The sequence below is a fragment of the Oratosquilla oratoria genome, chromosome 1 (assembly GCF_046742065.1).
Source record: "Oratosquilla oratoria isolate Oo_2021 chromosome 1, ASM4674206v1, whole genome shotgun sequence".
NCBI classification, from domain to species: Eukaryota; Metazoa; Arthropoda; class Malacostraca; order Stomatopoda; family Squillidae; genus Oratosquilla; species Oratosquilla oratoria.
Genome location: NC_134777.1, coordinates 52,601,278 through 52,627,659, shown reverse-complemented (window position 1 = coordinate 52,627,659; position 26,382 = coordinate 52,601,278). Strand labels below are relative to the sequence as shown.

The 26,382-nt window shown below is 39.1% G+C and overlaps 1 protein-coding gene across 2 annotated transcripts in view; it reads left to right on the top strand.

The window, feature by feature from the left end:
- The window catches only part of kel (kelch protein), a 104,649-nt gene that overhangs the window by 2,592 nt on the left and 75,675 nt on the right, over window positions 1–26,382 (top strand). For both annotated transcript variants that reach the window (XM_076181499.1, XM_076180924.1), the window contains exons 2-4: window positions 11,471–11,620; window positions 15,277–15,383; window positions 18,190–18,308. In XM_076181499.1, coding sequence (XP_076037614.1) covers window positions 11,471–11,620; window positions 15,277–15,383; window positions 18,190–18,308 — 376 coding nt within the window. The remainder of the gene's footprint in view (window positions 1–11,470; window positions 11,621–15,276; window positions 15,384–18,189; window positions 18,309–26,382) is intronic.

The window sequence follows — 26,382 nt, the reverse complement described above, 5'->3', positions numbered from 1 at the left end:
ATCCTCTGATTCATGAAATTTGCAGTGTGTCCCAGTACAAAAACGTTGTGATCATGGGAGATTTTAATTATAGAAACATTGACTGGGAAATTTTAGTAGGAGATCAGGAAGCAAAAAATTTCTAGATGTGGTACAGGGTAATTTCCAAAAACAAATGATTACTGATCCTACGAAGGGAGAGAATACTCTTGATTTACCTATTGAGTAATATAAAAGTGAGAGATAGTCTAGGCTCTAGTGATCATCAAGAAATAAAATTTAATATTATTTGGGAAGAATTAAAAAATATGAATAATGTCCAAGTATCAGACTTCAGGAGAGCCAACTTTGACAATATAAAAACCTATTTGAAATTGAATATGAAATGTCATATGGATGGTTCCGACATCATTGGCATGGTAATGGGTCGGGACATGACCAGGGGTCAAGGTGACCATAGGTCAGGTCACTTGGGATGGGGGGTCAACAGCTAGGTCAGCGATTTGGATGAAATGTATATCAATCTGATTTAATTATTAATGCACAAAATACATTTGTCCCCCTGAAGTCAATATGGAAGAATAGTAATACTCCCAAATGGATGACAGACTGAAACATGAGATTGGAATGAAAAGAGGACTTCAAGTAAAAATAAAAAATGGGGAAACACACATTAGATCAAGATGTAATGAAATGGCAAAGCTGATTAAAAAGAATACATGTACAGTGGAACCAAGGAGGTAAAGAAGGAGAGATCCGAAAAAGATTTGGGTATAATTATCTCAAACGACATGTCCTATGACAAACAGATAAACAAAATTGTTGGAGAATCCTACAACTTGCTAAGATCAATAAAGTGGTATTTACATATTTGGACGAAGAAATTATTTAAAAAATATTGGTCACATTGATAAGGCCTAGAGTAGAATATGCGGTGACATTGTGGTCACCCAGTTCCAAAAAGAATATAAAGAAAATAGAAAGAATCCAGAGAGCAGCAACAAAAATGGCACCTGCACTTGCAAACTTGTCATATGAGGAGAGATTGGCTAAACTGGAGCGACTCTGGAGCAAAGAAGAGAGAGAGATGATCTACTGACCATCTACAGAATCATGAAAGGCACAGAAATACTCGATAGAGAGGACTTGTTAAACTGGGACAAGAGAAGCACAAGAGGACATGGAAAGAAAATAAAAAAAACATAGCTACAGAAGAGATCTGAAGAAAAACAGTTTTCCACATAGAGTGGTGGACACTTGGAACAAACTGGACAATGAAATAGTGTGCGCAAAAACCATTCATGAGTTTATGAGTAAACTAGACACTGCAAGATACAAAGGCAGGACACCATGAGTGTAGTTCCCCTTCCCGCAAAATACAACTAGGTAACTATGAAATTAAGGTTGGCAGTCAAGCAAGATCCAACCCAAAGGGTTTCTTTCATCTCTACAGAACAAAAAATGAAGAAAGAATAGGCCCAGTTAAAAACGATGAAAATGTCATGTTAGAATCAGAGGAAAAAAATGAGTGAGGAGATTAACATATTTTTTCGGTGTTTACTAATGAGAAGTTAGTTGAGGTACCTGACTGCGATTCGATTTTCAGTGGGGATGAAGAAAGTAGACTATCTAATATCAGCATTAGTAAAGTAGAAGTAGTCAAGCAGAGTGAAAGACTTAGAGCTACAAAATCCCCAGATCCAGATGAAATTTTTCCAAGGGTGTTTAAGGAGTGTAAATTTGAAATCTGCAACCAGGTAACTGAAATATTTAATACATTGATAGACACTGGTTTTGTGCCTACTGCTTGGAAACAGACAAATGTTGTTCCTGTTTTTAAGAAGGGAGATAAATCGTCTATATGCAACTACAGGCCAATTAGGACATTGGATATAGGTAAAATGCTTGAATGAATAATAGTAAGTAGACTCAGAGAACACATCGAAAGACATAATTCCGACCTAGATATGGACCAAAAGGTCTCCTGTCAGCATGCTCCGCCTTTGTAATCCTTAATTCGTGACACACAGCATGGTTTCTCCAAGGGTAAGTCATGTGTGACTAATCTTCTATCCTTTTACACTAAAGTATATGAGGCATCAGATAACAATGATAATTATGATGTTATTTACCTTGACTTTAGAAAAGCGTTCGACAAGGTGCCACACCAGAGACTACTAAATAAAATAAAAGCTGATGGCTTAGGAGGAAAAGTGTTAGAATGGATTAGAGCTTGGATCAGTATCAGAAAACAGCGGGTCACCATAACTGGAGTAAAATCCAAGTGGGGTAATGTTACTAGTGGGATTCCCCAGGGCTCGGTTTTGGGTCCCTTGTTGTTCATTATATACATAAACGACTTAGACAATGCGATAAATAGTGATGTTAGTAAGTTTGTGGATGACACTAAAATAGGATGTCTGATTAGGTCAGGAGATGACGCAGAGATTCTGCAGGATGATCTTAACAAATTGTTCACATGGTCAGTGAAATGGTAAATGAATTCCACTATCTCTTAAGTGTAGTGTATTAAATGTAAGGCTACTCAACCCCAAAAATAGATACAGCTTAGATAACACACTATTAGAGAAAACTGAGTGCGAAAGAGACTTGGGAGTTCTAGTGAGTCTGGACCTTAAAACCAGGAAACAGTGCATTAGCACCAGGAATAAAGCTAACAGAGCATTAGGTTTCATTGCTAGGACGGTAACGAATAGAAGTGCAGAGGTAATTATGAAACTCTATCTAGCAATAGTTAGACCCATCCTTGACTATGTGGTACAGTTTTGGTCTCCATCCTATAGAATGGACATCACTTCACTAGAATCAGTACAGAGAAGAATGACCAAAATGATACATGGACTCAAAAATTTGCCTTACAAAGAGAGGCTTAGGCACCTAAACTTACACTCTTTGGAAAGATGTAGAGTGTGGGGTGATATAATTGAGGTATTCAAGTGGATCAAAGGCATTAACAAGGTCATCATATGAAAACAACAGGGCAGGACTTGCAGTAATGGATTTAAACTGGACAAATTTAGATTTAAGAAGGAAATAGGCAAGAATTGGTTTACTAATAGGGTGGTCAACGAATGGAATAGACTTAGTAACCATGTAGTGAGCACTGAGACTATCAGTTTTTTTTACGAAACTGTTAGACAACTTTATGGATGGGGATGACAGGAGGTGATGGATATGGAGCTGTCTAGTGTAGGCCTTATGGTCTCTTGCAGTCTCCTTCATTCTTGTGTTCATATGTTCCTTCCTTGCTTCCTCCCTCCCTTCCTCCCTCCCTCTGTTCCCGTAGTTCTTATTTAATCTCAGTCATGTGTATTACAACTATGTACTTGAAAAAGCTGTAACAAGCAAAAAGTTGTACTAATAAAGGCTCCGTCCTTGCGTGGTGTGTATTTCAGTGTACAAAAGAACCAGAAATAATACACAAAAATCTGGAAAAAGGAGGAAAAGGACAGAAAAAAAGTTTTACCAATAAATATAGGATTGTCAACAATAAACTGAGACACAGGAAAGGAAACTTGTAAACTAAAATGGAAGATGCCTTTGAAGATGCATTAACTCTGGCTGAAATAATGAACAAATATTTAAATATATATATATATATAGATATATATAGATATAGATATATATATATATATATATATATATATATATATATATATATATATATATATATATATATATTAAATGGAAAATAGCTTTGTAAAGAAGGGTGAGAATAGAAATGAGAGGTTAACAGCTGTATAACAATTGTAAACACTGGGCATGAGGAAAGCTAGAGCCAGGATACTAATTGTAGAGAACAAGTGATGGGGGACCAACAGCAGGTATGCACCTGTGCATGATGGTGCTGGAAGATGGACAGCTAAGCTGTCCATTTTTTAAACCTCCCCCCCCTCTCCACCTGCACCATGAAGTGCAACCTTGAGAGGTTGACACCTGTTTCTGTACTAGGCCCAAGGTATCTCTATCAGCTTCAGTTATATTTGTCACACATGGAAAGCTGTCAGGTGATAACTTATCCATTCCCTCTACCACTTTCTGTTGGTGACATAAGAATAGTCTCACACTAATATAACACAGGCAACAGTCCAAAGATTCTTTTTAGAGAGACCTGTTGGAGGCTTGAGGATAGTTACCAGCCACTGTGGGGACTGAGTTTTTCCACCAGCGAAAATTGAGACGATGGTTAATGAACAACTCATAGATAAGATTCATTACTTAAGAGTTAGGTTCATTAGAAGAAGGGATAGTGTCTCAGGATTGAAAGAAGGCTAACAGTACCAATTCTTCTAGGGAATATAAGGAACTTTTGAATTACAGACTTATGTTACTGACCAGCATGATGGCAAAATTGTGTGAGAGGATTATAAAAGATGAAAATTTTGGCAGAAAACCATTTTGGTTTCAACACTGGGTCATGTATGTTGAACCTAATTTTTTATTCAAGAGAGGGAAGAAACATTGTTGCTGTCTCGAGCTTATGAATACAAGATATTGTAGAATGATGTGCTCCATGTCCTCTGTGGGATGGTTGAATCTAGGGAAGTTTGAATTTGTGGCCAGTCCTATCTTGTGTTGGTATGGGGTTCTCTTTAATGTTGGATGAATGCAAGTATGCCAATATAGTTCTTACTACATGTAGTAGGGATTTTTATGTGGGGCTGATGTCTGGCAGGTGTTGGTGGAGAATTGGTTTGATGGTTTGTCTTGAAGAACTTGTTTAATTATCTGGATGTGAATATGTTTTTGTGTGGATGTATCTTGTGGTACAGGTGGCTGGTTACTGTATATGTTTGAGTAGTCTGCTGCTGGTGTTTTCCTTATATCCTGCTGGTGGTGCATGAGTGATGTAGTGAGGTGTGTTTTGTACCTAATTGTAGTATACAAGAAAGGAGCAATGCTCATTGGGTCCTGTCGCCTATTTTCTAATTTTCTAACATGACTAGACTCAAATTCATGTACAGTTCCAAATTAATCTATATGATTTCCAGTTATCATATTTAGATTTGAACTCGTGTATTGTTTGAGCTTGGGCTATATCACCTAAGCTATTCCATACATACATCTATATGGAAAACTATTTCTTCAGTTCCTATCAACATGTGGTCTTTCTTAATTTATTTCCATGACCTCTTAAAGCTCTTCCATCTTTAATCAGGAGATCTCTTCTATCAATGCAATCTATCCCCTTTAGTGACCTGAACACTGTAATCATATCACCTCTTTCTCTTTGATCTTTCAAGTTAGCAGACCCAGTACTTTTAACCACTTCATTACAAGTCAAATTATTGTGTGCAGCATTGGCTGCCATATGTACGATTCATCACACTACTCACATTATAAAATATAAAGTTATTGTTGTATTACTCATTCTCTTTTACTCTGAGTATTAATGAACATAGAAAATGTGATCAAACCTGTTCACAGAATCCGGGGGGTAACTCATGTACAACTACAAAAATATATAATCAAGACACTGATACTGGCATCCTCGTGTACCCACTTGCACCTCATGACGCTTATGTAGGCGTCATCATACCAAAGTAGTTAATCTTTTCTCATATGGTTTATCTGCAAGGCTGGGGACCAGTTTGGTTGCGGCCCTTGGTATTCTCTCAATCTTGCTTATATCCTTCTTTCACCACCCTTGTCACCACTGTCACCACCACTGTCAGTCCTCGACCATTACACTTATATTTGACTTGTAATTCCACTCGTCTCGAGGCCCCTTGCCTTCGTTACGTGAGTTTCACTAAATGTTCAAGTTCTTCTTATGCAGTAGGCCCTATGCCTTGTATTTCCTTTAGTCTCACTAGTTTCCAATTTCATTAGGCCCCATGCCTAGTTCTCTCGACCTTTAGGTTAATAAAAGGGTGGTGAATTTCTTGCTTGTTAAACTAACGGACTACACGCAGAGAGTGCCCACCGGTTCTCTCCAATACTTCAGACCGCCTTCGTTCAGACGTCACTTTTTTATTCGTCCAATCGTTTTTTACTTTTCAACACAAGTGACACACCTTAAGGGCATGTCTTTTCCTTTTAAAGCCAATAGTATTTCTCTACATACCCATTTACCTCCAATCCGAGAGGCTGTTACAGTCCTTCCAGAATTATTGCTGCATAAGCAAAAGCATAGAAGCAAAAACATGACGTCATTGCGCAAGTGGTACGTCTTCACGGAGGTGGTCTGCAGCTAACACAGTTTAGATTACATCAGCGATTATAAAGCAGTCACCTCCGTCGGTGTGTTTACATAGACAGAACGACGCCTTCCAATCTTTGTTTATAACAACAGTAGGCGTCGAATCTTGACTTGTTGACTCAGCATGTATTTCCTAACCTGATTACCATTCGTACAACTACCGGCCTCTTACACCTTCACTCTGTGTGGGGACCATACTAATGATGCATATTCCAGTCTTAGATGTATCAGGGTTTCAGTGAGTTATTTCATCATCTCTTCTGCAGTAGTTCATATGTCTCTCCCACAATCCTGCTGATGTATCTGTCAGGTGACAGGTTGTCTTTTATCAACACTCCTGTCTTTATCTTCTATTGTTTTTGTAATGTGATCGCTTTCCAAGGAATAGTTTAAGGATGGCCTTTTGTCACTATTGCCCATCTCCAGTACTTTGCATTTTTAGGTATTGAACTTCATTTCCCATTCTTGGTTCCATGTAAAAATAGTATCTAGATCTTTTTGCAATATTCTACTGTCCTCATTTTTCACTCCTCTCATGATTTTTGCATCATAACATAAGAACATAAGAATGAAGGAGACTGCAAGAGACCATAAGGCCTACACTAGGCAGTTCCATATCCATCACCACTTGTCATCCCCATCCATAAAGTTGTCTAACTGTTTCGTAAAACAACTGATAGTTTCAGTGCTCACTACATGATTACTAAGTCTATTCCATTCGTTGACTACCCTATTAGTAAACCAATTCTTGCCTATTTCCTTCTTAAATCTGAATTTGTTCAGTTTAAATCCATTACTGTGAGTCCTACCCTGATGTTTAATATGATGACCTTATTAAAGCCTTTGATCTACTTGAACACTTCAATTATATCACTCCACACTCTGCATCTTTCCAGAGAGTGTAAGTTTAGGTGCCTAAGCCTCTCTTTGTAGGGTAAATTTTTGAGTCCATGTATCATTTTGGTCATTCTTCTCTGTACTGATTCTAGTGAATTGATGTCCATTCTATAGGACGGAGACCAAAACTGTACCACATAGTCAAGGATGGGTCTAACTATTGCTAGATAGAGTTTCATAATTACCTCTGCACTTCTATTCATTACCATCCTAGCAATGAAACCTAATGCTCTGTTAGCTTTATTCCTGGTGCTAATGCACTGTTTCCTGGTTTTAAGGTCCAGACTCACTAGAACTCCCAAGTCTCTTTCGCACTCAGTTTTCTCTAATAGTGTGTTATCTAAGCTGTATCTATTTTCGGGGTTGTGTAGCCTTACGTTTAATACGCTACACTTAAGAGATAGTGAAGTTCATTTGCCATTTCACCAACCATGTGAACAATTTGTAAAAAAGATCATCCTGAAGAATCTCTGTGTTGTTTCCTGACCTAGTTAGGCATACTATTTTAGTGTCGTCTGTAAACTTACTAACATCACTATTTAGCCCATCATCTAAGTCGTTTATGTACATAATGAAAAACAAGGGACCCAAAATGAGCCCTGGGGAACCCCACTAGTAACATTGTCCCATCTGGATTTTACTCCATTTATGGTGACCCAGTGCTTTCTGTCACTGATCCAAGCTCTAATCCATTCTAACACTTTTCCTCCTATGCCATCAGCTTTGATTTTATTTAGTAGTCTCTGGTGTGGCACCTTGTCGAACGCTTTGCTAAAGTCAAGGTAAATAACATCGTACTTATCATTGTTATCTGATGCCTTATATACTTTAGTGTAAAAGGATAGAAGATTAGTCACACATGACTTACCCTTGGAGAAACCATGCTGTGTGTCACAAATTAAATTATGTCTTTTGATGTGTTCTCTGAATCTATTTACTATTATTCATTCAAGCATTTTACCTATAACTGATATGAAACTGATTGGCCTGTAGTTGCATATAGACTATCTATCTCCCCTCTTAAAAACTGGAACAACATTTGCCTGCCCCCAAGTAGTAGGCACAAAACCAGTGTCTACCAGTTTGTTAAATATTTCAGTTAACTGGTCACAGATTTCAAATTTACACTCCTTAAGCACTCTTGGAAAAATTTCATCTGGACCTGGAGATTTTGTAGCTGTAAGTCTTTCAATCTGCTTGACAACTTCTATTTTACTAATGATGATATTAAATAGTCTACTTTCTTCATCCCCACTGAAAATCGGATCACAGTCAGGTACCTTATCTAACCTCTCATTAGTAAACACCGAGAGAAAATATTTGTTAAACTCCTCACTCATTTTTTCCTCCGATTCAATCATGACATTTTCATTGTTTTTAATTGGGCCTATTTTTTTTTTTTTTTTTTTTTTTCTGTAGAGATGAAAGAAACCCTTTGGGTTGGATCTTGCTAGACTGGCAACCTTAATTTCATCTGCAAATATGGCATATTTTGTTCCTTCCATTATGTCATTAACATAGACAAAAAACATTATTGTTACATGCATTGAATCTTGTGGAACTGCTCATTACTGCTATCCAGCTTGACACCTTGTCCTTTACTACTGTCCTCATGTATCTTTCCTTCAAAAAGTCTTTAATCCATTCTAATAGTTTGCCTCTCAGTCCTCCAACATGCTCCAATTTCCACAGAAGTCGACTGTGAGGTATTTTATCAAATGCCCTCTCTAGGTCCAGGTACATGCAGTCCACCCACCCCTCTCCTGCAGCACATCAGTCACTCTCGAGTAAAAGCTTAAAAGGTTTGACACACATGATTTTCCAGATCTGAAGCCAAACTGACTGTCAGAATGTTCATCTTTTCAAGATATTTGGTCCATCAATCTTTCACAATCCTTTCACATAATTTCACTATTATGCTGGTTAGTGATACTGGCCTATAATTTAGTGATGTTTCCACCTTTGTGAATTGGCACCACATTTGCTCTTTTCTAATCAAATGACACAATGCCTTCTTTCAAAGAACATGTAATAAGATTGTGGATCTTGTCTGTTAGTTGGTCCCTACATTCTTTAAGTATCCAGTTTGAGATCCTATCAGGTCCTGAGGCTTTTGTCACATCCAATGATCCCAGGAGATTGAACACTTACCACACTTCAACATTTATACGCTGCTAAACCTGGTTTTTTGCTCTCCTCACTTTTCTCCAAAAAGTTGCACTCTTCAGTGAAGACTGATTGGAAACCTTCATTCATTATTTCTGTTTGAGCTGAGGCCTCTTCAAAGACATCACCTTCTACTATTAATTAACTTGGTGATTTCTTCCCTGTGTCTCAATTTACCATAAATGAACCTGTAAAAGTTTTGGTTCATCTTTGCAGTTTTCTATTACACCTCTTTCAAAATTGTTTTCCTCCTCCCCGCAAATTCTGGTTTAGTCATTCCTAACTTGTTTGTAAGAGATCTAGAACAAAACTGTGTTCCTATCAGTTTCATTTGATGTTCTATGGAGAGTATTTAAGTGTTTAATTGGGGTGGTTTTGGTGCATCCTGTTATTATTCTCAGTGCTTTATTCGGTTTTGTTTATCAGTTGTTTGTGTTTGTCTTGCTGATTGTAGGGAAGCACAGTTGAGGTGTTTCTAAATACCCTGAAGATGATTAGTATCTTTTTGTTGTCAAAAGTCAGTACTTGTGATGTTTGAGGTACCTTATATAGTAATACAGTCAGATATTTTTTACCTAAACATCCTGATTCTACTTCTGACCCTAGTCAATGCATTGTTAACTGTGGTCAACATCACAAGCTACGTGAAGGAACAGAGAGAGGTTGGGTGCCAGTTAAATGAAGTAGGCTTGCTGTGGATATGCTGTGTCATGCTGCATTGCCTCTGACCCAGGGTAATGGATGAGATGCAGGGATGACCTGTCATCCATGAGGAGCCAAGATGAGAGGGAGGCAGGGGTGATGGATGGGAGTGGAATGGATGTGGATGAAATGGGTGGAAGTAGAATTATGCCTTTTGACTCTGGCTACTTCCCTGGTAAGGGGGAAAGAGCCCTTGGTATATGTATGTGTGTACCTTGTTTACACTATATATTTGTAGGGTGACCAGCTTATGGACTTACGAAGAATATTTGCTAAAACTATTATCAATCAATCTGTTGCGCTAATTCTCTTGCGGGAGACCCATGCTCCCAGGTAACCAGCAACAACTGCTGGGTAGGCCCATAATTCGCTCAGAAAAGAAATTTTAGGTTTGTTTTATAGGAATTGTTAGTATGTGACAGTGTAGGATAAGGTGCTTAGTGTCCTCTATAATGGTCACATCTAAAGTAGTTTTATTTTGTGGCTGGGCCCATTACGTGTTGATACTGAGCTGGATGGTGTCTTGGATGCAAACATTCCGTTGTGGTTCTTACCTCTCTTGAGAGGGATTTTTGTCAGGGTAATGTGTGGGGATTTTGAATGATTGAGTTTGTTGGTTTGTCTTGAAGAGATTGTTTAGTGATCTGATGTGAATGTGTTTTTGTGTAGAGGTATGGTACAAGTGGAAGGTTGCATGTGTTTGAGTAGTAAGCTGATGATGTTTATTTTTCTGGTCAGTTGTTAGCACGTGTGTGATATAATGGGGTGAGCGAGATTGTAGGGTCTAGCATAGGACTATGTACCTGTAACTTTCATATGATATTCTATGGAGAACATTTTGATTTGTGGGTGCAGGTGTCCTATTGGGGTGGTTTTGGTGCATCCTGTTATTACTGTATTCTTAGGGCTGTATTTTGAATAACTTATGAAGTGTATGTTTTGCTTATTGCTGACACATTACAAACCACACAAATCAAGGTATTCATGGTAATAACAGGATGCACTAAAATCATCTTGATACCACATCCTAACACTGAAACCTAAATTTTCATGATTGAACAGCACATAAAAATGATAGTCACATAGTTCTTTGCAAGAGCCCTCAGCCTGGTACATCTGTCCCATTACAAAATTCAAGCATAGCCAACTGACTTGAAAAAAAAATCCAGTGGCAATGTATGACTCGATCATCTACAATAACCTTCAACCATATAAAAAGACTGTCTCCCCTTACATCAGCCCTACAGAAAAATTATACTTTATTTTCTTTTATTTATTTGTTTATTTTTTATTTATTTATTTATCTGGAGGGCAAAGTTGGGATGAAATTTCTGAATTAGTGGGGATTTTCTGCCCCACAAGAAGAATAGATATTTAGGTTGAGACTACTTTTAGCAAATGTAATTTCTCCTCACACATTAAAGGAAAGTGATAATTATTTCATTTGGCTTCCAGTGTATTTGCCACTTAATATTGACATCTAATGTTAATCTTTACTTTCAGCAATCGTTTGCTACTCCGCCATGCGAGTCAGAATTCTCTTGATGAAAGTTCGCAGAAACACATTCCAAGATCTGAGACCAAACATAAACTGCCGTATAGAAATCCTCAGCACTTTCCTCGAGCCTTTGATAATCTTAATTTGATGAGAAGGTATGTATATTTTTTTTTTTCTAAAACTAAGTGTAAGTAGATCTGGAACAATCATTTTAGTCACTGTTATTCAAATGCTTAGGTTTTGCATGTGCAAGTGGTTAAACTCTAAGTTAAGCACCAGCTGTAGTTTAATAAGGGTGGTGATAGTTATTTACTTGGCCAGACTGTCATAGGGATGTGATATGGCCTAGCCTTGGTTACTGTACTATGCTTGGGGAAATATTTTATTTTATTTATGGGTCAAACTTTTGTAGTTATATGTGTGAGAAGTTTTTGGTAGAAGGTAAGGATTTTTTGGGGATTTTTATGGATCTGAGAAAGCTTATGACAAGGTGAATAGGAAATCATTGTGGGAAGTGTTACAGATGTAAGGGTCAGGGGGAAAGTTATTTAGGGCAGTCAAAATTTGTATGTGAGTAATAGAGCCTATGTTAGGGATGGAAATAATGAAAGTGGTTGTGGGTGAAGGTGGGTTTGTGCCAGAGTTGTGTAATATCACTGATTAAGCATAAACTTGAATGGTATGGTATGGGAGGTAAATTCAAGGGTGATAAGCAAGGAGTTGGAGATAGAGTGGAGGGAAGTAGTAGGTGAGCCAGTTGTTGTTTGCTGATAACACTGCTTGTAGCTGGGTCAGAGGAGGGTCTAAGGCAACTAATGAGGGAGATGGGTGAATATGTAAGAAGAGAAAGTTGAAAGTAAATATGGGTAAAAGTGAGGTGATTACATGTAGAAGGGGTGAAAGTGGCAGTGAGTTTGAGGCAATTCTTAAAGTAGAGAAGATAAATGAAGTTAAAGTTTTAAGTATTTAGGGTCTTATAAAATAGGGAATGGAGAAATGGAGGTGGAGGTAAACTTTACAGGGAGGAAAGAAAGGAAATATCTTGGGGAAATGAAAAGTGTCATGAGAAATAGGTGTCTAGGGATGGCTGCAAAGAGAAAACTTTATGAAGGGGTGATAGTGCATACGGCACTATATGGAGCAGACTTGGAATGTAAGGGAGGTAGAAAGGAGATATTTAAGTCTGTTTGAAGTGAAGTATTCAAGGGAGGGTTGTGAGGATGGGTAGCTAGAAATCGAGGTAAACTATAGAGTGAGGGAAGCAGGTAAATATCTTGGGTGGGGGGATGAAAAGTGTCATGAAGGTGCATGCCTTGCCTGGCTACCTGCCTTATAAGGGAGAAGAAGCCTTTTGGTGTATAAGGAAATAGAAAGTCAGTAGATGAGGGTTACTGAATGACTCATTTATAAGACTAAGATTCAATTAAAGAATACTGAGGATGATGTAATTCATGTACTTTATCTGTTATTCTATAGGTTGTTGCAAAGCTTTGTTTGCTTTGTAAGTTGTGCTTCTGTACTTTATCTGCATATGTGTTTCACCTATCTGTGGTGAGAGAATAGGAATCAAAGCTTAGTATAGTAAAAATTGTTTAATTTTGTTATATTAATCAAAATATGGGTTATGAGATAGATGCAAATTTAGTTCAGAATGAAAGGGTCTATATGTCTTGGATACAGGGTGTTTGTATTATGTGTATGTATATATATATATATATATATATATATATATATATATATATAATGTGTGTGTGTGTGTAGTTGTATTGGGAGACCTTAATGCTAGGGTAGGAAACGAACCAGTAGATGGAGTGATTGGGAAGTATGGAGTTCCAGGTAAAGATCACAGTGGAGAATTGATGGTGGACATGTGTCTTGAGAGTTGATGATAGCAAATACAGTGTTTAGGAGGAAAGTCAAGCATAAGTACACATGGGAGAGGGTGGTGGATGGAAGGGTGGCAGATAGAGTGTTAATGGACTATATAGTGGTGACCAGGAGTATGGTAGGAAGAGTTAAGGATATACATATTCTAAGGGGAGAGAGTAGGGGAATATCAGATCATTTTCTGGTGAAAGGTAAATTGAGAGTGGAGAATAGGTGGAGAAAGAGGAAAAGGGCAGAAGGTAGGGAGGTGCTTAGAGTGAACTGCGTAAATGAGAAAGAAAAGGAGGAGTATAAGAAGAAGCTGAGAGAGGAGTAAAGGATAGAGTAGAACTAGGAGTGGAGGAGGAATGGGGATGGTTCAAGGAGGGAGTCATAAGGTGTGCAAAGATGGTGTGTGGAACAAGGAGGATGGGAGGAAATAGAAGGAAGGGTAGTGAATGGTGGGATGAAGAAGCAAAGAAGGGTGTAGAAGAGAAGAAGCAGGCTTTCATAGATTGGCTACAAATTAGGACAAGGGAATCGTGTGAGAGGTACAAAGTAAAGAGAAGGGAAGTTAAGCATAATATAAAGGAAGCAAAGAGGAGAGCAGATGTGAAATGGGGTAAGAGTATGACAGAAAATTTTGAAAATTATAAAAAGATGCTTTGGAAAGAAATTAAAAGAGGAAGAGGAGACAAATCAAGTAGAGAAGAAAAGGTATAAGGCGCAGGTGGAGAGATGATATCGAAAGAGAAGGCAGTGAGAGGAAGGTGGGCAGAGTAAATTAGGGACTTGCTAAATGTGAAGGAGGATAGGGAGGGAAAGGTAGTTACAGTGGGAAGTGCTAAGAAAATGACCATGATGAGTGAGGAAAATGGAGGAGAAATAGGGAAAGAGGAAGTGAAGGCAGCTGTTAAGATGATGAGAGCAGGTAAGGCACCTGGGTTGGATGGATGCCATGCAGAATGTCTGAAGAAAGGAGGTACAGTGATGGTGGACTGGCTAGTGAGATTATTTAATGTTTGTTTAAGAGAGGGTAAAGTGCCGGAGGACTGGAGGAGTGCCTGTATAGTTCCACTTTACAAGGGAAAGGGGGACAAGTGTGACTAGTAATTTCAGAGGGATCAGCTTGTTGAGTGTAGTTGGGAAGGCTTATGGGAGGGTCTTGATTGAGAGGATTAACCCATTCAACTCCGATGACAAGATGTCTTGTCATTTGGTCAAATAAAACAAAAAATCATAATAAAACAACAAAATGTTTGATGATCAAACAGCACCAGAAAAATATGACGTCATCAGTCCTCCTCGAGGAGGACTGATGACGTCATATTTTTCTGGTGCTGTTTGATCATCAAACATTTTGTTGTTTTATTATGATTTTTTGTTTTATTTGACCAAATGACAAGACATCTTGTCATCGGAGTTGAATGGGTTAAGAGAAGAACAGAGTAATTGGTGAGGAACAATGTCGTTTTAGGATAGGTAGGTGTTCTGTATATCAGATTTTATGGTAAGACAGATATGTGAGAAAGCTATAGGAAAAGGTAAGGATGTTTTTTGGGCTTTTATGGATTTGGAAAAGTCTTATGACAGGATAGACAGGAAGGCACTGTGGGAGGTACTGCAGATGTATGGGATAGGAGGAAAGCTGTTAAGAGCAGTCAAGAGTTTTTACGAGAGTAGTAGAGCTTGTGTTAGGATTAGAAATGGAGAGAGTGAATGGTTTGAGGTAAAGGTGGGATTTTGTTAAGGATGTGCTGTGTTGCCCTGGCTGTTCAATCTATACATGGATGAGGTGGTGCTCAGTATTGTATAAGATGAAAATTGTAATGAAATTGCTAACTATTGTAGAATTTACATTTGCTATGTTGAAAAATACTTGTCTAATGGAGACCATTATATTTTGAGAATTAACTTGCTTTTTTGTTCGCTCTTAATGTTGCAGACAAAGTCAGCTTTGTGATGTGGTGTTAGTTGCTGACAATACAGATGTGCCTGCACACAAGATGGTGCTGGCATCATGTAGTCCTTACTTCCATGCAATGTTTACAAGTGAGTATGAAACTCAGATGTGTATGTATATATATATATATATATATATATATATATATATATATATATATGTATATATATATATATATATATATATATATATATATATAAACACCAAGGGCTTTTTCCCCTTTATAAGGGAGGTAGCCAAGTTAAAAGGCACATATCTACTCCATGCCATTCCACTCTAATCCACCACCCTTTCCTTCCTCTCATCTTAGCTCCTTGTGGATGATGGTTCATCCCTGTATCTCCCCCCCCCCCCACTGCCCTAGGTTAGAAGCAATGTAGCAAGACTACATCCACAGCAAGGCTACTTCACTTAATTTGGGAAACCTCCTTCTCCATTCCCCCATAAAGAAAAAGAGAAGACAGAGAGAAATCCCTTTGGCTTCATCAAAATATCATTCACACATAACCACTCCCTACTACCCCCAATTCTCTTGCCCCTCACTTCCATGCATCACAATATCATCTGTACATAGCCATTCTCCATTTACCCGTATCTCCTGCCTTCTCTCTTCCTTTATCAACAGACATTGAGCAAGTTAGGGGTGAGTGGAGAATAGCTGTGTACAGATGATCTGGATCTGGCTTGCGAGGTCAGTTCATCCAGCCCACAACTGCACTGTATATGTTCATAAAAAAATTTGAATTATTATTTTTCTAAAGCTTTTTGGTAGATATTCAATGTGTAAATAAGTAATTTTTTTCATGGTTATGTGGCCCACATGGATCATTCTCTCAGTTATCTGGCTTGCAGTGAAAAAAAAAATTGGTAACCCCCTGGTCTAGGATAATCATAATGATTTTTGCTTAAAGACAGCTGGCATTGGTCCTTGAGCTCTTCCATAGATTTCTCTGTGAAGAAATATTGAACTGTTTTCTGTTTCTGTGTTGTATTTACCTAATGCTTATTGGGTTCCATCTTGTATTCTCTATTTTTTTTTTTATTATTATTATTATTTTTTTTTTATCATAACTATCCCCAGATTCAATTCCAACTTGATCTATATCCTTGATTTCCAGGTATCCTTTTTAGATATGAACGCATGTATTGTTTGAGCTTGAGGTTTATCACTTTCTAAACTATTCCACACATATATGCATCTGTATGGAGAACTATTTCTTCACATCCTTTAGACATGTGTTCTGTCTTAATTTGCCTCCATGACCTCTTAAACCCCTCCTATCTTTAATCGGGAGATCTCTTCTGTAGATGCAATCTATCCCCTTTAGTGACCTGAATACTGTAATCATATCACCTCTTTCTCTTTGATCTTTCAAAGTTAGGAGACCCAGTACTTTTAGTCTTTCCTCATATGATTTATCTTCCATGCTGGGGACCATTTTGGTTGCTGCCCATTGTATTCTCTCAATCTTGCTTATATCCTTCACTCTGTGTGGGGACTATACAACTGATGTATATTCCAGTCTTGGATGAATCTGGGTTTCAATGAGTTTTTTGATAATTTCTTCATCCATGTAGTGAAATGCCACTTTAATCTTCAGCAGTAGTCCATATATCTCTCCCACAATCCTGCTGATATATCTGTCAGGTGACAGGTTACCTTTTATCAATACTCCCAAATCCTTCTCCTCTTTTGCATTTGTAATGGGTTCACTACCCAAGGAATATTTTAAGGATGGTCTTTAGCCATTATTGCCCATTTTCAGTAATTTGCAATTTTTTTGGTATTGAACTTCATTTCCCATTCTTGGCTCCATGCAAAAATAGTGTCTAGATCTTTTTGCAATAGTCTACCATCCTCCACATTTTTCGCTCTCATGATTTTTGCATAATCTACAAACATGTTGGCATAGCTTATTGTTCCTTGTATTGGTATGGGACTGTTTTTATGTCACTGGCTGAAAGTAGTAGGGGGAGGGGATTAGTTACAGGTTGTCAGGGCTGTATTTGAAAAAGTAGTAGACACAGTGGGTATTGACAGAGATCTTGGGCTAGGTTTAGAGACTACAGCACATCTTGATGGAGGTGATGGGGTTGACTGGATTTGAAAATAGGCAGCTTCTCTGTACATCTTGCAGGACCACCAGATAGAAAATCAAAGTCAAGGGAAAGTGAATATTAATTGACCTCTTCCACATGATGATGCCTATATAGGCATCATGAGGTGTGAGTGGGTATGAGGATGTCGGTGTTGGCGTCTTGATTATATTTATTTTGTAGTTGTAGCTGAGTGATCCCCAAATTCTGTGAACTGGCTTAATCACATTTTCTGTGTTTATTATTACTCAATGAAAGATAACGAGTAATACAGCAATGACTTTATATCTTACGACACAAGTATTGTGATGCATCAATCACCGTACCTCAGGCATCCGATGCTGCACACCAGAATTTGACTTGTATTGAAGAGGATAAGGGGGTAGGAGTTGGCAGTCCAGTATTACCTCCTAAATATAAAAGAAAGCTGCATGACTTAGGTCTATAAGAATGCCACTTTAGTACCTAAAATGTATACTGCATATGTCTATGATGCCAATACCCCAGTCTGTGGAGCATGGTAATACTGAATAAAAATAATGAGTAAAGTAGTGTAATAGCTGTAAGATATAACTAATTTTTTGGTGAACCTAAGTGATGTCATATATAAGTGTTAATGTTGAGCATTTCTAGGTTGGAGGCTACAAAAAATATATTTGGGATTCATTTCCAAATATCTGTTATGTCTCTTTATAGTCAGCACACTGTGCAGTTGTATTTAGAATTTTTGCCTAATTATATCCTAAATTTTATATATGTCTGTCAAAGTTTTCATTAATCTGTGTAAATCAATTCTAGGTTTTGAAGAAAGTCGACAGGATCGTATTGTTCTTCAAGACATTGATGGTGATGCCCTACAATTACTCATTGACTATGTCTACACAGCAGAAGTCCTGGTGACTGAAGAAAATGTACAGGTTAGTTGAATGACATAATGCTGTTGACAAGTTTTGAGTCTGTATTTACCTAGTTGTATTATACAGGAAAGGAACAATGTTTGTTGGGTCCTGTCTCCTATTCTCTAATTTTCTAACATATCTAGACTCAAATTCATGTACGGTTCTAACTTAATCTATATAATTGATTCCCAATTATCATACTTAGATTTGTGTGTATTTACCTTGTATTTTACAGGAAGAGAGCTATGCTCATAGTGACCCGCTTTTGTATCTTTCAGCATCCAGTTAGATCTTAAATTCTTGTATAATTTTTGCACTCAGTTTCTTCATTCAGTTTGTTCCAGATATGTATCACTCTGTGTGGGAAGCTATTCTTTTTCAGATCTCTTCTGTAACTATCCTTTTTATTATTATTTTTTTTTTATTATTATTTTTTTTTTCTTTTCTTTTCTTTTTCTTCTATTCCACTACACTTAACAAGTTGATCCCTCTAAAACTATTACACTCACACTTGTCCCCCTTTCCCTTGTAAAGTGGAACTATACAGGCACTCCTACAGTCCTCTGGCACTCTACCTTCTCTTAAACAAACATTAAATAACCTCACCAGCCAGTCCACCATCACTGCACCTCCTTTTTTCAGACATTCTGCATTGCATCCATTCAACCCAGGTGCCTTACCTGCTCTTATCATCTTAACAACTGCTTTCACTTCATCTTTCCTTATTTCTCCTCCATTTTCCTCACTCATCATGGTCATTTTCTTATCGCTTCCCACTGGAACTACCTTTCCCTCCCTATACTCCTTCACATTTACCAATTCCCACAAATGCTCTGCCCACCTTCCTCTCACTGCTTTCACTTCCATTATCATCTTTCCGTATGCACCTTTTACCTTTTCTTCTCTACTTGATTTGCCTCCTCTTCCTCTCTTAATTTCATTCTAAATCATCTTATTACTTTCAAAATTTTCTGTCATACTCTTACCCCATTTCACATCTGCTCTTCTCCTTGCCTCCCTTATCCTTCTCTTTACTTTGTACCTCTCATATGATTCCCTCGTCCTAATTTGTAACCAATCAGCTTGTTAAGTGTAGTTGGGAAGGCTTATGGGAGGGTCTTATTTGAGAGGATTAGAAGAGGAACAGAAGGAGTAATTGGTGAGGAAGAGTGTTGGTTTAGGACAGGTAGGGGCTGAATAGATAAGATTTTTGTGGTAAAACAGATATGAGAAAGTTTTAGGAAAAGATAAGGATGTTTTTTGGGCCTTTATGGACTTGGTGAGGTTATTTAATGTTTGTTAGAGAGGGTAGAGTGCCAGAGGACTGGAGGAGTCCCTGTATTGTTCCACTTTACAAGGGAAATGGTGTTCTGGGTGGCAAAAGAATACGCAAAGAAAAGTCAATGGCACAAAGTATATTTAGATACACAAAAAGAGCACAAACACAAAATACGTGCAACCGTTATCAAGGCTGCTTGAAAACTAACCCACGCTCACTCATTTCGCGCCAAAACAAACTGTGCACATCGCATCTTCGATATCTTACAATAACAAAATACATTGTAATGTATAAGATAAATATATAACATCATAATATAAATGATGTACACAATAAATATATATATATACACTGTGCCAACACATCGCTCGGCCCGCGCCACTCGGTGCCCACACCGAGCAAACAAGAAAAAAAAACTGACCGAGGCAAAGAGAATCTAAATAATACAAAGATAAGCCACACACACAAACCACACACACAACAGTGGCAGACAGAAGTGTGGGACAAATGGATTTAAAAGCACACCCAAATACATTAAACAAACATATACAGAAATGAGTACACAAAGACAACATATACAAACACAAAAAGGAACATAAGACTGGCGCCAGTTAACAAAAGACAAATAGAGCAATTGCCAGACGTCTGGGACATAATACTTAACATCTAAACACGACAAAATACAATACAAGACAACACAAATGGGAAACATCACAATAGTACATAAATGGAAAACATCACAATAGTACATAAATGGGAAACATCACAATGAAAATTCAGGTAATTACAGGCATACATAACATGACACAATGAGAGTTCAGGTAATTACAGGCATACATAACATGACACAATGAGAGTTCAGGTAATTACAGGACCCCTTGACCTAAGGTCATAACAATGAGGGGTATCGAAACAAGGCAAAGTTCTTGCTGGGGGCCCAGGAGGTGGCCGGGTAAAGGTTGGGATAGGCTCTTGAGTCTTCTTGAGTCTATCAGCGTGTGCAATCTCGCTAAGGCCTGTAGAGGGGTCAAAAATCCTGAACTTGTTAGGATGTAGGTGTTCAGTCACCAAAAGGGGGCCCACAGACTTACAATTTAATTTTGACTGGCGATCAGGCGTACTTTTGAAAACATGATCACCCACACTGATCGTCACAGGTGTTGCACGAGCATGTTGTTGTTTCAACATGTCGGCCTTTGAAACAACCAGTTTATCTCTAACAGAAGTATAAATGTCATGCAGCACATGACTCTGTAGTTTACTATAGTCATCTACATTGTAGAGGGGACGAGCAGGGCTGTCAAGCACATCATATGGGAGCCGTTTCTCAGATCCAAAGATAACATAATGAGGCGTTTTGCCTGTGGAAACATTAATGGTGCTATTGATACAAGCACTAACATGGGGAAGCCAATCCTCACAGGACTCATGAAAATTACTAGCAAGGTGACATAGGATCTCTAAAATTTTCCTGTTCGTCCTCTCCACAAGACCATTGGACGCTGGATGATAAGCAGTCACGAATGTCTGTTTGATACCATAACATTCACAAATACCTGCCAAAACCTCGTTCTTAAATTCAGTCCCATTATCACTAAGGAGCACCGAAGGAGTGGTGTATGGACGCAACACATGGGAAACTAAAGCATGTGCTACAACTGGTGCAGACTTGTTACGTAAGGGAGCTAAGATCACAAAACGACTAAAATGATCCACACACACAAGGACATACACAGAGCCCTGCATGCTATGAGGCAGTTGCAAAAGGTCTATAGCCACAGTCTGAAAAGGGCGAGAAGGAGTAGGGTACTCTAAGATGGAAGCAGTGCTCGTAGAACCTTTGTTCTGGGCACAAGAACTACACCGGGCTACATGAGAGGTAATGTCTAGTCGCATTTTAAGCCAATAATACTTCTTCCGTGCCATAGCCAGAGTTTTGTCACGACCTGGGTGACCAGCCTGAGGGGTATCATGAGCAAGGGACAAAACAACGGGAACTAGAGACTCAGGGATCACTAGCTGTGCCACATCTTGCTCAAACACTTCCACATTACGAATGAGAACCTCATCCTGCAGGGAAAATTGGTACAGAGGTACTGGTAAAGCTGATAAGGTGGAATCATCACCAGACTCCAAAGCATAAATGACAGCAGACCAAACAGGGTCTTCACTGCTGAGCTTGGGCCATATCCTGCAGGGAAAAGTTATGAATCACGGTAACAACAGCAACAGGGATATTCCGTGAAAGTGCATCAGCAACATGGTTCGCACGCCCGGGGACATGCTTTAGGGTTGGATTGAATTCCTCGATCATGAGGAACCATCTGGCTAGGCGACCTGACAGATTCTTGCCCTGAAAAAGCTGAGTGGCAGCAGTGTGGTCCGTGTAGATTGTAATAGGATATCCAAAAATGATATCACGGAAGTGCTTTAAAGCCCACACCACTGCCAGGGCCTCTAAATGAGTAACAGAGTAACGGGACTCAGGCTTGTTAAGAATGCGACTAGCATATGCAATAACATGAGGTCTACATCTATCTACTTGTTGCATGAGTACAGCTCCAATACCTGTATCAGAAGCATCTGTACAAATAGTAAAGGGGATACTATAATCAGGGAAAGCCAACACAGGTGCTTCAGTAAGAGCAAGCTTCAAGGAATCAAAACTTGTCTGATGGACATCACGCCACTGGAAGGAAGAGTCCTTCTTGAGAAGGCGAGTGAGAGGGGAAGCAATTGAAGCAAAGTCTTTAATGAATGCACGATAGTATCCTGCAAGTCCAAGGAAGGAACGTACATTTTCAACCGACTTCGGTATAGGGAAGTCTCTGACTGCCTTGATCTTTTCACCAGTGGTATGGATACCATGCTTGTCTACAACATGACCTAGGAACTGGATACTAGCCTTGAAAAAGGAACACTTGGGTAAGTTGAGTTTCAACCCAGCTTCAGCAAAACGTTGCAAGACCATGGACAACTTAGAAAAGCAGCTTTCCACATCTTTGGAAACTAGAATCAAATCATCCAGGTAAACAAAAAGTCCATTCCCAATTAAGCCATGAAAAATGGAGTTAACTAAACGCTGGCAAGTCAAAGGAGCATTCCGCAAACCCATGGGGCAACGAAGCCATTCATAGTGCCCACTGGGAGTCGAGAAGGCCGTGATCTTACGAGACTTCTCCTCCAGGGGTATCTGCCAAAAACCTGCTTTTAAATCTAAAGTGGTGAACACCGTATTACCATTGCCAATGGACTGAAGAAGCTTGCTTAAGATAGGCAGAGGATAATGATCTGGAAGAATGACCTCATTGACTTTCCTGTATTCAACAACAGGACGAAAAGATCCATTTTTCTTAGGCACCAGGAGAAGAGGCGAGTTCCACTCGGAGTGGGACTCCTGTACAACACCTTCACTCAACAAATCGTCAACCAAGGACTGGGCTATAAGCTGACGAGAGTGAGGTAGCCTGTAAGAGAGGACGTAAACAGGACGAGTGCTTGGGTGAAGATCAATTCTATGAACCACACGATCCGTAACCCCTAACAGATCACCTGGTAAAGCCAAAGCCTGACGGTGGGTAACTAGCAGGTCAAGGAGACGAGGCATCTCTTCAGGAAAATCAATCTCGCTTACAAATGTGGCAAGCTCAGAAGCTAAGTAAGCAGGGTCACGTGTTGGAGGAGACTAGAACAGAAGCTGCTACAATATGCGAATCCTGGAAAGCAGCAACGTGTACCACCTCAAAGGAGCCTAAGTGACTGCCAGGAGAGAGAGGAATAGGAGCACCCGGGAATTGGCTACCATCGCTGTGGTAACATGATCCTCACGAATAGTGGAGAGAGTTCCTTCTAGGGCAAGCCGACGAATACGAATAGAGTCAGGCAAAGAGAGAACGTGAGACCCAATCGGGGCACTGGAACTCGAACAGAACTTGGGAACTGGCACTGGGAACTTGGGAACTGGCACTGGAACTCGAACAGAACTTGAAGGTGCAATAAGATGCTCTCCTACAACAACAGCAGCACAATGAGCAACAGGGGTAGAGCGCTTAGAAGTTGGGACAGGCACATGTGCAAACTGATCAAGCACAGGAGAATCACAAACAGAAACTGGCCTATCCGAAGCAGAGATATCAAAATTGCAGAAAGTCACTACACGGCGACTAGGAGAAATATCTATGCTATGAGCTGTAAGAGCATCAATACCCAAGAGACAATCACACTTAAGGGCAATGCCAGAGACAACAGCAAAAGTAACATTGAAGACTGTAGCATGCGAGGTAAACTGTAAGGGAAAACAAACAGACCCAAGAACAAGCAAGGGAGAACCTTGTAAAGGGATATAAAGGGAGATTATACAATTCCCGTAGAGCAAAGTAAGCCTTTCTACTTAAGAGACTACATTCTGCACCAGTATCTACAGTGACAGAAAGAGGCGTATCCTTAGTAAGAAATTGAAAGGTAAGTAATTGAGAAGATTCAACAGCCACAAAAGGAATTATTTGAGACCGAATATTGCTGGTCAACTCTTTGGGTTGGGAAACACGCGCTGGGGAAAATGGGATTGACGAGGCTGGTGAGAAGTTTCATCCCTAAGTTTCAAAGCCTTGAAACATTGATCAGTCGAATGTTTACAGTGACCATGGATATGACAATAACTGAGTCTACCTGGATGTTCTACTCTGGAAAGGTCATGTGACAGATTAGAAGAAACAGTAGGTACACTCCTGCGAACAGGGGACAGTCTTGACTTGTGTACCTGGCGCCTATGGCGGTAACAAAAGTCGCTCGAATGACCAGACCTGTTACAAAAGGTACATAACAAGGGAGGGGGGTAACTGTAGATTGAGGGGAACTATGAGTTGGAACTGTAGACTGAGAGAACTGAGGAGAACAAGGGACATGACCATGTTGATGAGCATTGCTAATACACAAGGAACTAGACGGTACTTCCCCTAGTTTACGAGAAAGTTGTGATGCAAAAGACAATAGAGTCTCATCAGGCTTATACATGAGAGAAGATGCTGCTCTTCTCTCAGAAGGCACCAAAAAATGGATGTAAAACACAAATTCCAATATAAGACGAAATCTATTTACAGAGATATTACCATTATCTACCCAATCTGACTGTGAAAGTGACTCTAAAGCGTCAACAGCAATGATACTGGCCTGAGCTTGCGCCTGTCTATAATCAAGAGTGCCCAGTCGGGATACAAGAGTATCAGCCAGTTTGAAGCACCAATGGAACGCACCACCACCAAGAGTATCTGAAAAAAAGTTTAAGGAAGTTAGACCTAAAGGTGTCATAATTATAGTTAAGAGATTTAGGATCTAAACACGACGCCGAAAGTAACTCCGATGCTAAAGAATTTGGCACAGTCTGGGACCTCACAAAGGAGATCTTTTCAGGCCCCGTCGAAACATTGGACTGGACAGTGGCGTCCTCACATTGGCAGATAAAATCAGCTGCTCTATAATGAGGATCTTGACCAGAAAATTGCACCACCGACGGCTTTTGATAGAGCAACGTCAACTTGTGAGCCATTGTCTCAGATGAGCTTAGCGGACTGATAAACGAAAGCCTCTTAGACTTAGACATGATAGGAGATGACAACCTTAACCCACTTCGTAAAAGCATATGAAAACACTGACACCAAGCAAATACAACACACCAGCATAAGCATGAAATAATGTAAAAAAAACAATATAGAGAAATCACATGGACATGGGACACGAACGTAAGAAAAATTATACAATTCATACAAACAGAAGCATTGCAAAACAGAAACAATGCGATACATATATCAATAATGAAGAAAAAATTTATAGAAAGACCGTAATTAGCAAAATTACGTAAAAATGTAGAATGCACTACGTACGTAAAAGGACACTACTCTCACTGCGGGGTAACATTTGAGAAAGTAAACAGAGTGACGTCACAGAAATGGCCGCTTGAGGCACGACCGGATAGTTGAAATGATTTTATTTTATCTTATTTATTTAATGTATTTTTTTTTTCACAATATATTCACAAAACTAATAAAATGACAAAACTGGTAACAAGGTACAAGGCAGTCAAAGTCTATGGCGCAGAGCAATCACAAGGCCGTCCGGGAATGCCACCCATGAATTTCAGCAGATGACGTCCACCCGCCGCCACTGAAGAATACACGGCACAATTATGACTGTCCAAAATCCTCCACCATCCAGGCCCAAATTACAGCTGAGAACACACACAGGAACACAAGGCGATCCAGTGACAGGGGCAGCCGACGATGATGCCACCGGCAAGAGCGGGAACAAAAAAATCACCTCGCGCACTCTGAGAAAAATGTTTCTGTGCCGAAATACTAACTTAAGTCACTGTGTCCTGAGCACTATTCATGTCTAATATATTAATTAAGTTCACTGAAAAAAAATACCTGGGCTGGAGAGGAAAAATGGGAAAAAAAACCGCCACAACGCTATCACCGGCCGGCAATTTTCAAATGTCACACAATTCGAGTTCTGCATAGAATATAAGCACAATGAATGTTTATCCGCTGCCACCATTTTATGTTCTGGGTGGCAAAAGAATACGCAAAGAAAAGTCAATGGCACAAAGTATATTTAGGTACACAAAAAGAGTACAAACACAAAATATGTGCAACCGTTATCAAGGCTGCTTGAAAACTAACTCACGCTCACTCATTTCGTGCCAAAACAAACTGCGCACATCGCATCTGCGATATCTTACAATAACAAAATACATTGTAATGTATAAGATAAATATATAACATCATAATATAAATTATGTACACAATAAATATATAT